Source organism: Merops nubicus, unplaced genomic scaffold (genome assembly GCF_000691845.1).
Source record: "Merops nubicus isolate BGI_N331 unplaced genomic scaffold, ASM69184v1 scaffold3761, whole genome shotgun sequence".
Taxonomy (NCBI): Eukaryota; Metazoa; Chordata; class Aves; order Coraciiformes; family Meropidae; genus Merops; species Merops nubicus.
The window spans coordinates 171,805-185,020 of NW_008588875.1; the positions used below are offsets into that span (position 1 = coordinate 171,805).

At 40.0% G+C, this 13,216-nt stretch overlaps 1 protein-coding gene across 1 annotated transcript; it reads right to left on the reverse strand.

The window, feature by feature from the left end:
* Positions 1-11,268: 11,268 nt before the first annotated feature.
* Positions 11,269-12,399, reverse strand: KCNJ15 (potassium inwardly-rectifying channel, subfamily J, member 15). Its single transcript, XM_008949380.1, has one exon. It carries the CDS (start codon positions 12,397-12,399, stop codon positions 11,269-11,271), a length of 1,131 nt encoding a protein of 376 aa, XP_008947628.1.
* Positions 12,400-13,216: the final 817 nt, after the last annotated feature.

A 13,216-nucleotide genomic window follows, 5' to 3' on the forward strand; every position in this document is an offset into this window, starting at 1 on the left:
ATATTTCCCAATGCTGCTTTGTGCTCGGGGGGCTTTTCTTAAGCAGATGAGATTCACTAGTCTCATAAAACTGTTGTTAGAAAGGCTTGTGTGAGCTACATTCATCCCCAAAACTGATTACTGCCATTGTCAAAGCCAGTGTGATGTAGTGCTTACCTTTGGAGCAAAATAATAAGACTATTGGGGAATTGATTTTGGGTGAAGAGGTGAAAGCTCCAGCTGGCTGTTTAATGCCATCACTGCGTTGTGAAATGGAGGGGGCAGTAGCGAGACCCCACATGTGCACCTAGCCACTAGGTCACATAGCCCAAATGTACTTGTAAGTCTTATGTCCCCTGTGTGACACCAGACAGCAAAAGACTGCAGCAGGATTATGTCACTACTCCTATCCCAACCTATATTCAGGGAGACTAAGTGTCCACCTTCAATAGCATGCTTTAAATTACATTTAACATTCAGTACAACATCTCTAAACATCCCCACTCTTTTGTTCCTGTGCTTTGTGCTCCCGAAAAGGTTACTGTCACACAAAAGCTACCTCAGGGTAGGTCGTTCATGTAGGTGCCTACTTCGTGGATGACAGAAATATTGATAAGCATGGTTCACCACATAGGTGAAATGTGAGACAGATTTTATCTTGAATTATGAACCTCCCAGATCTAAAACTCTCAGAGATAGACTGATATTACTGCAAGTGCAATTGTGAAGACTCTTAACAGGCTGAAAGCATTTTCATTTTGGAAAGATAAGCATTTACCCTTCTGACGTTCTAGCAAGCTTGGTTCCAGGCAGTACAATATCTAGGACAAAACGAAGGCCTCACGTTTGCGCAAACGGGAAGCAGAGGAAATGATGCAAAGCCATGCTGGAGCGTGCACCTTTCCCTTTATGAAGACATGAATGAGAAATCACCAGGCTGAATCATTTCTTTCTGATAAACTACTCTGTATTAATTAAACTTAATCACTCTAGCACAGCTCTTTATACACGGCTGTTAAATTCTTACCAGCTCACTGATGATCATGTTTACGAAAAGTAATTGGGCTACCTTTCTGCTGTTGTTATCAGAGATTTCCACCCATCATGAACTTGTTCCTTCCTCCACCACAGTTCCCTTAGATGTGCCAAACGCCAGATTAACTGTTTATGGGGCTACTGTCTACGTAAAGGGGAAGAAATCTCCAAACTGAAGAAGGAGGTAGGTGCAATACGCATTTTTAATACAATTTTTCCTTCTTGTTTGTCACTGGTGGTGTTTATAGGGACAAAGGAAGAAATAAGAGTGAAATGGTGTGATATTCCCTCTAAGTGCCATTTTTCTGCAGTACCTCAAAATTTTTCCTGCCCAGGCCAATACTGACATAAAGCTTGTAACTATTCTCAGGGCCCTGATTACACTCACTTCTTCCCCTTGCCAAGATGTAATGTATATTTTTTTCATATATGTTTTATGTGTTCAGAAAAAGCTATACCCCACTTGACATCTGTTATCTGGATTAAGGTTATTCATTCAGCTGGACAAAAAGGGATGGAAATCCGTGGAGCATTTCATTTGCCACAATCCACAGATGATGGTCATTTGTTGGGTTACTAATATGAACAAATCCAATAAAACAAACAATCAACCTATAAGAGGGGAAGAAATACCAGGCCCTCCTCCATAGTGCTTTCCAATTTATTATTTTTATCTGTGTGGTCTTGCCATCATAAATGCTGCCATTACAGTCTACATGACCTTTTTGCATGAATCACTGAGCAAGGGATTTATCACTAAGACCTACTAAAGAGAAGGCAAAAGGAAATGCTTTGAAGGTCTCCTCTGTATTCAAATGCCTGAACTGAAAATGGCCAGTGTCGAGCCAGCTTAGAATTACTGATATATTTGCTAGAGCTAGTAATGTCCAGAGTTATTTCTGCTCTTCTCTTTTACATCATGTGATTTCATTTCTCCTTTATCAACACTCTAGTAAATGAAAATCAGACTCGTAATCACACAATCAATTTCATTACACTGCCACTGTTCAAAAAGGAAGGCTTCAAAGATTAAGCAGCATTTTAGATAAGAAGAGTGAGCAAACCATGACTACTTAAGCAACAACAATGAAGAGGAAGCATTTAAATAAATGAGTGTGGAAAAGAAATATCTCATATAGTCAAAATGTAAATGGGTACATAACATGGCTGATGTGCTGATGGCCATGAAAATTTTATAACTTTCCAAACCATTGAATGAATTATTCAGCCTCTGATCACTGCAGAACAAAGTTTATAGACCAGATTCACTGTTGGCACAAGCAAACAGAGTTACATTGGCTTGCATGAAGTTGTCATTATTTGTTCCAGTGGTGAGCTTGGCTCGCTACACTGCAGCAGGGATACAGAGTAATTTGAAGTCAATGGAAAGGGACCTTGACTTCAAGGGACTTTGGAGCATGTCTGGTGTACCATGCGTTTTGCCAGCAACTGATTTAGTTATACTGCAGGTCACCATGTACATATGTATTTGGTGTTGTGACACATAAAGATCCAGAAGTGGGACTGGAAATGCATCCCTAGCAGCAAATATTCTGTTTCTGTAACTCGAGCCTGCATTTGAAGCTGGTCTCTTCACATTTAGAATACTTTCAGCCCCTCAGTTTGTTTGGAGTTTAATTCCTTCTCTCATGTTATTCTATCACTCCCTCAAATCGCTCAGTAACTGGCTCAAAATTTAAGCTATTTTTGATAAAGCTTCACTGGAAAAGATGTGGTTATAAGATAACGTGTTCTTGCCCTGCACCAGCTGCCTGTTCTTTAAACCTAGCTGTGAACATAATTTTCCCAAGAAAACTCTCTTGCAGAAGTTAGATAGGAGAAGGACGGAGAGCAAGGTCATGCATTCTAAATAACAGCTAGTAGTATTAAGTTGAGACCTGTTCTTGTCACATACTCTCCAGCCTGAGTAGAGAAGGTACATGTGAGCAATGCAGTGACTCCAGTCATCATGTAATCAAAAAAATGCAGATAAAATACAATGAAACATGAAGCTTTTTGTAGGTTCTGCTTCCCAATGAGTTGATAGGGTGCTTCAGACGGCATCTCTGGACAGGTTCAGGATGTGAATGGCTTTCAGTTAGACCTGTGCCCTGTCCATCCTGTGCCTGGACATTGAGCCACAGGTCTCAGCAATGACAATCCACCTTTCCTATTGACAGGCTGAGGCAGTAAACGAATTTTACTTCTCCATTTCAGCACAAGTGTTTGTGAGAGAAGGAGGCTGAGGAGAGATGGAGGCTGAGGAAACATATAGAAAAACAAGAAAACAAGGTGTCCTAACAGGCAAGAATGGCAGCATGGGCTAATCAGGAGAACTGAGGAGGAGTACAGAAATTATGGTACTAACAGTGGTGAGTATCTTGATGAACAAACCTCAGTGTGAATTTGAACTGTTGTCTGGATAGTAGGGGGATAAGATAGAAAATCTCACACATATCATTTCTCAGGTAAAATCAAGGATATTAAAAATATTTACATGCCTCATGTGACCTAATTGCAACCTCACTGAACTAAAACTCAGGTCCCCAGCTTTGACATCTGGTACTGACACCTCCAGCTTTGACCTGCTGGGTCAAACCTTTCTGTTTCTCTATTCTGTATCACGGCTTCCAAGCTATGAAAAGAAATGCCAGTAAATCACATTGTCTGCTTTAATAAAGCACTAAAGATCCTCCTGGTCTAAAGAGGAACAAAAGTAAAATAAAAAGAGTTACTATTATTTAGCAGATGTGTTCAGGTTTGAGACGGATCCTTCGTAATAGGACAGTGATACCAGATTTCAGGTTTAAAATAGACATTTTCAGAATAAAAAAGTCCACACATAAACTTGTGAAATACCAGGTCAGTCACTGACCATGGATTAGCAATGAAGTCTAAGTTCAAATTCCAGTTAACAAGCCAAATTTATGGCTGTAAAATATAATGTTTAAGCAAAGCTTTATCTGACACCAACTGATCACAAAACAGAATTAAAGCTAGCTAAAATTATTCTGGGTTAACATGAAACTACTCGAAGTTTAAAGCTTTTTCATATTTTGTCACAATCTCGATAATGGGCTTATTATGAGGCTTGTAAAATTTCACTACCGCACATTCTTTTCTTGAACAAAATGAAGCTCATTTTTCCAGTGGAAATAGCTTGGTCCTGACAATACTTCTCTCTGTGATAGAGAAAAGGTTCAGCTGGCTTCTTGGATCAGCTTTATGGCCCTTTTGCATTGTCAAACTGCTGCAGAAAGAGGAACCATGGAACCAAGAATTTTGCCTCTGGATTTTAGTGACATTAACACAGAGAAAGTAGTCCTGGGAAGGATCACTTCCATGAGCAAAACTGGAGCTTTTCCTTGCAGTCTGGATCTTGTCTGCATATGGGCATAAGTGCTTTTGGAATAAGAAATTTAAAGTGGGAGAGTGGTAAAATGGAGCAAGCCATGTGGCAATGCGATTATATCTTTTTTGTTTCTGATGGAATTGGTCATGAAAGACAGTAAAATTGAAGCAGGGAAAGACTCACTCCAGTCTTACAGCATCCACCTATACTATCACTCTGGACCGAGTTATTTGGACTTGTTAAATGATTGTGCTGAAATAACTCCATGTGCAGACAAGCTCTCAATTTTCTGAAAACTAGGGAATGGCAGAAGTCTATCAGGGAATAAACTCAGCTTGCTTATTTCTTCTCAGAATGAAGACTCTCCCAGGTTTGTGAGGGTACTATAAATAAAATTGCCAGGATAAAGCAATCAGTGTCTCATTAATAGGTGTTTCACAGTTGAATGAAGTTTTTCAACATATCATCTGAAGGACTCAACCACTTCTGGTTTTCAAAAGATAAGTTTGGAGTGTCTATTCTAGCTTTCAAGCACTTTGGTTGAAGGAGAAAAAACATCAGCTCTCATAGTCACTCAAATATAAATCAAAATATCATTTTAAGGCACTTTTCTAAGGTAAAAAAAGAGCTTGCTTCATACTTAGGTGCAACTTATTTGAAGAGGAACATAAGTCTCAGTTCTGACAGGCTACACACTTACAGAAGGTATTTATCTGTTCCTCTTTGTCTTGCTCGTCTTTTAGTGTTTTACTGTTTTTATTTACCAGCCATAAACTGTTATAATACACCCAAGTCTGCAGCTTTTAAAGAACTTGCAGGGATGATATTTGTTATTCACTGCTATTTCAGGCCACTTGGTGTACAGAATATTTCCTCTCACAATGAGCTAATGGAAGAGAGCAGAGCCGAGAGAGAGGGATGAAGAAACGTGGGGGTCTCACTGGAAATTATGCTCAAGCTCCATTCTGATCTTCCCCAGGTGTCTGATGCCACTGTACTGAGGCTGGAGTGATTCTGTCACAGAAGTATCAGTTGGACATGCTTTGGGAAGTGAACATTGTCTAAAGCTTTGTTTCTGATCAGAAAGCAGCTATATATTTGCAGCTTTACAATGAAAAGCTGTTCTGACTTACAAGCATCTTTCATAGGCTACTATGGTAGATACCGTTCTTTCTGAACTTTTACTGTCATCAGGGTAGCATTTATTATACTTTTTTTTTTTTTTCTGAAAATAACAATGTGATTTTTTTCCCATAACTAGTAAGATTGACCATTTAGCATGAATCACCTAATTCATTCCAGATCTTGGACTTTGATATTTATTTTGAGATATTTCTTCTTTTGGAGCACAGTGAAGGGTACATTTCACAAACCATTTTACCAATTTCACTGGGTAAAGAATGAATAACAATTCCCTAACTTGAAAATTGTTGTTTAACCACAGTTGTTAAGTGAAATCTTACTCTGCTCATGATTCAAATATATATCTTTGTTGCAAAGGAAAGATAAATAAATTGTGATCCTAACCAACATTAGACAATTAGATGCTTAATATGAGCAGTAGAAGGGAAAAAATGCTGAAATAGGTCTATGGGAGGTGAACAATATGTACTGCAAAAGCCATTAGTGAGTACTGGAGCCATCTGACCTCTTTTGAGACTTTTCCTCAGACACCTCATCCCTTTTAATGCATAGTAACTCAGATTAGTTGCATTTTAGTTTGAGGTTGACGTGTTCCTGAGAGAGAGTAGATACACACTGAGGTTGGCTGAAGATAACTTTATGTTGCTGCTGCGGCTCTGCAGCAAAGTCAGCAGAACAGAACACATAACTTGTACCCCCACAGTGCAGCATCTTAGCACCAATTCACCTCTTTGAGCTGGTTTTGGTTTCATCAGAGCCTGACACACATTTGAATCTCAGCTAGAGACTCAGTACTACCGGGCAGAGCTCTGTTCTGCTGTTGGCCACGAGCATGCTCGTCTTGGGCAAAGGAGAGGAGCAAGCAGGTGGAGCAGTACAGTTTTTGACCACTGTGAAAGATTCATGACAACATGTCTGTCAGAGTCATAAGTCATATGTCCTTAAATAATTTCCTCCATTCAGTATCACTAATGCCAGTTATCATACCCAATTTTGTCTGGATAAACACTTACAGAGGATAGTAAAGAAGGAATTAATTTGACAGTCATGCAGTATGATGAGGTGCACAGTGACCATTCTGGAATTCATTGTTAAGAGGAGATGAAAAAAGCATATGTATCTTGTGCTACCTGTGGAATTATGTTGTTGTTGCTGTGTGCACCATGTGCTAACACAGGACAGGGCAGCTCTGAACAGTCTCTGCTGAGGGAATACATGACATCCTGGAAATTCTCCAAAAGCTCTTTCAAGCCATTTAAGTACAGGCTGTTCAACCAGTGCCTACTGCATTAAAAGATCTCTCTTCTGTAATCCAATATTTGCAGACAGTATCTGCTGAAGGCTGAGTAGGCAAGTCAGGGTAACATTCCTTTACTCACATAAACCCAGCAATGTGACCAGGACATGACTGCTTTGTAGCCAAAGAGTATATTAGCAATGAATAAGCAAGAGCTAGAGAATACACTATGCTTGTTTAAGCTTCTCTGCATCATGGATTTGACAGAGCCATCACAGAGTCTTACCTGTTCTCTTTCAAAATCAGGCTGTCATCAGACTAATCCTGAGCAAACACATTGAGAAGTCATAGGAAACATTTGTTGAAATACAGAACTCGCATTCATTTTTCCTGGTCCTTTGAGACATCTCAGAAAATCTGAAAGAGTTGTGTGGTTTTTTTTTTAACCTGGCATCCTATGGAAGTGGCAAATGTTCAGTTATACAAAGGAGGATGAGGATACACGACTAGAATTTTTTTCTCTATATTTTTCCATTCTTCATCCCCTGCCTCAGTATCGTTTAGACCTAAGGGTTATTTGCCCTTCTACCTCTATTCAGAAAACTAGACAACCACATTTTTCTGCAGACCACTATGCACTATTTGACCCCTGTCAAATTCTTGGCTTTCCACAACCAATGTCATCCATTTGGAAGATTAAAAGAACCATTTGTGAAGGATGGTGAATCTGACTGGCACAATCAGCCTGCAGTCTCTGGGGGTTCATTTCTTCCTGTCCTAAGTCATTGCAAAGAAGAAACAGAAGTGAAATTATGCTTCTTCAATAATCTACATCCACAGGAAAAAAAAAAAAAAAGAACAATGAAGTATTAAAGCAAAAGCCAAAGCAAATAGTTCAGAAACAGTCCATGAGCTGAAGCAAGTTCCCAGTCAGCTATGTGCTGTACAAGTCCAAATAATTAAAACAACTCTGAAAATGTTCTGCTCACTGATAATTCACAAAGAAAAAAAAAAAAAAAAAAAAAAAGACACATATGTCATATTCTTTAGTAAATTTTAAAAATGTTTTCATTTACAATGGCTATTTTCTTCTGAATGATCTAGTGACTGGAATGGCCAGACATATTCATGCACTTAGTACACAGAGGGACATGAGACTCCACCTTTTTCTTTAGTTGCTGAAGTTTTAGATTTAGGTTTGATTTAAATTTATTCATCATAGAATGCCTTAGGTTGGAAGAGACTCTAAAAATCATCCTTCAGGTATTGGAAGGCAGTTCTAAGGTCCCCCCAGAGTCTTCTCTTCTCCAGGCTGAACAATCCTAGTGCACTCAGGCTATTTTAGAGAGTAGTATAGTCATTCAACTCAGTGTTTTCCAAAGCATTATCTACCACTTGTGGGATAAGGAGAGGAACGAGAAGATGCTGCTGCCAGCTGTGTAGGGACTGACCTGCTGGAACTGCAGATGCTCTGCTCCTACACCCTCGGGATGAACAGTTATCAGGCAAGAAGACTCTCACACCATCAGTCACCGTGTGGTCTGGGTAGTCCTTACTCATGGGTGAGGCAGCTTTGGGATGGTCATGGAAGTTTTGCTTCCTGGTTCTCCATCGTGTCAGTCCTCAGCCGAGGTAAATCATCCTAGCTGTGTTTACACAACCAGAAGAGCTTACCACAAGCAGTGAGAGGCTGTGGTTTTCTGGTGATTCATATCAGATACAAATGTCATGACATTATTCTGCTGCGGTTCAGTACTCTGCAGTAAAGCATCCTGCTCCAAGGCTACTTCTGCTCTTCTTAACTTGCAGATAGAGCAGTGGAAGTTGTGCTAGTCTGCAAACAGGAAGGAAAAGTACAACTTGTTGCAGGGTAAGACTGTGTTCTGAAGCTGGAATGAAAGACAAGCAGTGCATTACTAATGCATATATATAATGCTACTGTACAGTGTCTTGCTATCGGTTGGGGGTTTCCTTTGACTTTGCTACAGATCTCCTCTCCTCTCTTCTCCTCTCCTCTCCTCCTGACTTGCAGGACTGAAAGTTCAGAGCAAATAATGTCTTTGATTTTATTTTTTTTTTCCTTTCCAGGAGTTTTGCTTATGATGTTTTTTTCTTCAGGATAACCTAATGACAGGAATGGCCTAGCGAACATAGTGTTTGAACACTGGGATTGTATATACAGGTACTCCACCTTGGGATTGGTGTACTCAAGGACTCAGCTCTCTACCTGCTTCCTTATCTCCAAGAGTGAAGATCCTAAGATATTACTGGTCAACAACTGTCAAAGCCTGGAGCAGTCTGGTCTCTAGGCTCCTAAATGGCTGCCAAAAAATCCCCACAGAAGTACAATGCTTGCAGCTGGGTACCCCCAGAACTTCCTAGATCTGACACTCAAGAACTATGTAGGCTTCTTGGGACTTGCCATGTGTGTACCTTACAGAGCTCAGTGTCACAGGGTTTCTTAAGACTGGCAGAAGAAGTGATAAGACACCTGTGCACTTTCACTTCAGCATTCCAAAGCAGTGTTCTTTGAGTTGTAGGGCATGAACCTCAGGTTTACAAAATTACATTAAAAATTCATGGAGCACACGTGCTTCCCTGCAATGAAATAGGCAATCAGAAAAAGTGAAGGAAAATTGAAAATTAAGAGTCAAGAATTTGAATGTTAACATCTTCTGTGTGTGGTTGTAACTGGAAACCTGTGTGACAACACAGCATAATACCACCAGGAAATTCTTTAAAAAAAAAACTAGATGGGCCCTGCAATTATAATGGCTTGAGAAACCTTGCTTCTCAAGCCATTATAATTATATAATGTAACTTGTTTGCATTGTAGTGGATAGGGAACCTTCTTGGATTAAGACAAGTACTTAGATCTTGGACTTCTCACACAGGAGAGCTAACCATTTACATAAACAAGCAGTTTTAAGCCTCTCATGCCATCCCTTACCACCCCCTGCGGTATGTGCTCACTACTTCTTGACATTCATTCTTGGTGCCAGGGGAATGTCTGTGGTCAGCTTGTTGTGTGCCTCCTTAGGTACCAAGATAGACGCATTTATAGTGTAGAATATTGTGTGGCAAACTGCAGGACTGCATTCCGTGTGCAGGGCTACACGGTGCTGGGAGGCTAAGCACAGTAACGGTGAGTGTTATGATGCCAAAAGTCCTTTCAGCAGTGCAGGCCTTGGTGGCTCTCAGGCCAAGACCTGGCCTACAGACCCAAAATTCTTACTTAATACAGTTTTTTCCTTGCCAAAGCTCTAGAGAAGCAAAAGCTTTAGAGCTCAGAAAGGTGCCAAAATGATATGAGTCAGAAATAATTTCTAAACCCCATTAAAAAAGTTGACCTATATATAATAGACATGTTATGTGGACACCACTACTACCTTGTTTGTTACCCATAATCTGACCTCTTCAGTGATCTAAAACTAAACACTAAGTGTGTGTTGGATACAATTGCCTACACAAGCATCTGGCTATTTCAACATCTCCAAGGTACCACACCCTCTCCCCTTGCCACAAAGAGATCAGGAGCTGCTCAAACTAAATTCCTTTATTAATGGAATGGTTTCAATAGACCAAAAATGAAATGGATGAAAGGAATGCTTGTCCTTTATGGCTTCCAGAAAAAGTAAATATTGTCTACAGACATCATACAGTTTCTTTTAACCAAAATTAAATATGGTTCATAGCAAAGCAAGCAATCTGTAGAAATATATTGTTATGCTACTATTACAAACTATTTACATTGGACAAAAAAGAGGTGTCTCAAAGCCAGCTTTAACTTTAGTTGATTACTGTTATGATTCTGTGTATTTTGCCCTCATCTCCCCTTTTTGCTGTTATATATATATCAGGCATTAACAAGGTTAAAAAGTGAGCGATCACAAAACAATCACAAAACAAGCTCTGAGTAGCAGAGACAGGGAGTGAGCTCTCTTCCTCTTCACCCAGCATTACTACTCTGTCACCCTCCTTCGAGATTTAAGGAGGAGTTCACCACCTCCTTGCAAGCTCTTCCTACATCCAACCATTTGACTCTCCAACCAACTTACTTTCAGTGCCAGGAATCCCCACAAAGGCAATACCTAGTACAAGAATATGCATTTTAAATTTACATATTTTAAAGGAGCATATTTTCTTCTAGCAGTACTGTGTGCTGTCTCTGTGAATGCATATTCACAGTAAAACCATGTAAAATAAATATTTGAAGGAATTACCACAGTGCATCCAGTTTCACTTTCCAAACAGAAAGTGGTGTGTCTGCTTTTAGTGGTGGTATAAGGCAGAGACTTAATACAAATACAACTTTGCAAAGTCACGATCATGTGCAAATAAATCCTGCCTAATTATAAAGGACTTGATTAACAGCCCAGCCAAACAAAAGAATAGGTTTACTATACACCAGAACTATTTGCTGAAAAGGACTTCACTGCTGGTTTCGTAGCAGACATACAGCACAAAGAGTGTATTTTTTCAGTTTGCAAAAAGGATTAAGCAGAATAGTTTGTCCAATCAGTCAAACATTGCTCTGCTGTAGCAACATCGTTCTCAGTTCTCTCTCTCTTTGATCCTCCTGCCTGTATTTCTCCTCTAGTTTTTGTTTTTCAGAGTCCATACTATAAAAGGTGGAATCTGTGCTTCTCCTAATCTTCTCAAACTGACTGAAATCTGCAACGTACTTTCCATTTGGAGAGAGAGAAACCACAGGCACGAACTCATAGCCCCAGTGGATCTCCTCGGGGATGTAGGAAGTCCTGCTTTGGCAGACAGCACTGGTGGACTCCACTGTGGCGTTCAGGAGCACCACAAGCTCAAACTCCTTCTCCTTGAGATTTTGAGGTGTGAGATCTCTCAAAGGACTGCTTTCATCCAAAATATGGTAGAAGGTTAAAGGTAAAATGAGAAATGGACTCTCTGAAGAGGAGTCAACGTTGAACTTGACACTGGCTTGATTCAGCAGGGTGCGCTCCCCTTCTTTAGTTTCATATGTCTGAAGGAGCTTCCCAGACAGCTGACACTGTATCAGAAGGCTTTTCCTCATATTTGCTACTCTGATCACCAGACAAAGTTCACCATTGTGTTTAGTAATGACAGCACAATGGCTGAATTTAATAGTCTCTGCCCTTTTTTTAGGTCTTGCAATTTTGGCCAGAAAGGTACCTGTGATGAAGATTTCAATCAAGGTGGTAATAACCAGTTGGGCCACAAGTAAGAAAATGGCATGAGGACACTCCTCTGTAATGAAACGAAATCCATAGCCAATGGTTGTCTGTGACTCCAGGGAGAAGAGGAATGCCCCAGTCAGAGAGTCTACATTCTTGACACACGGCTCATGCTTTGGGGTGAACTTGTTTATTTCTAAATCACCATGAAGGAATGCAATGGCGTAGTAGATAACTCCAAAGAGGAACCAGGTCATAACAAAAGTGGCAGCAAATAAGGTGAGTTTGTACCTCCACTTCATGTCTATAACTGTAGTCCACAAATCTTGAAGGTAGAGTAGGTAAATGCCATCAACTTTGTCTATCCGCACGTTGCTGTGACCGCTTTTGGACATCACGCGGGGTTTGTGTGCCTTGAGCATGGCAGTGTCGATGCCTCCATTAACCAGTGGGATTCGGGACATATTAATCTTCGTGGTTTCCATTCTTACTGCTTCAGTCCTAAGGAGAGAATAAAAGAAGACTGTTACTTAATGAAATCAAAGCACATAACTGATTCTGTAAAGCACTTGAAAATGCTGGTGGAGAGAAGGTACAGACATATCTAAACACAGCAGCAGCGAATAAAAACAGTTGGAATACAAAGTTACCCTCACACAACACCATTATTACAAATAATTTGATATTCTTTTTTTCCAGGAAAAAAAAAAATAATTCTTTGATCCTGATGACTGCCAAATATGGAGAAATAGGTTTCTTTTATGATAGCCTGCAAAAGAAATTTGACAAAGCTGAAATTTTATATTAGTACTTTATTTCTGTAAAATACATTAAAATTTTTTCCTTACGTTTCTCTAGAGAAGAGTCTCTTTCTGATTACCGAGCAGGTTTTCTTTAACGCCCTGAAGAGTGACATCTGATCAAAATTAAAGTCGCGTCAGTGCTTGGTTTAGAACGCAAATCCAGCACACCACCTCTGTCTCTTCCTGCGACAGAGGCAAAATGAGCCAGACCAGCTTTCACTGTGAACAATTAACTTCCACAAGTGATTTACTCAATCGGATCTGGTGCTTTGTTACAAACCTACAACTAACCTAGAGGGAAACAAAGCAGACCTGAACACATCAAAGTCGAGTTTTGGAAAGGAATATTTACAACTGAAAACACTTCGAAGCTGTTTGCACTGCACAGCACTCCGATTTTAAGCTGTCTAAGGAAAGAAAAAAAAAAAAAAAGGAGGCAATTCACAAAGTCAGCATTCTAGCCGTGGGCCCTGACCTGCGCGAACCCAGCTGTCATTGG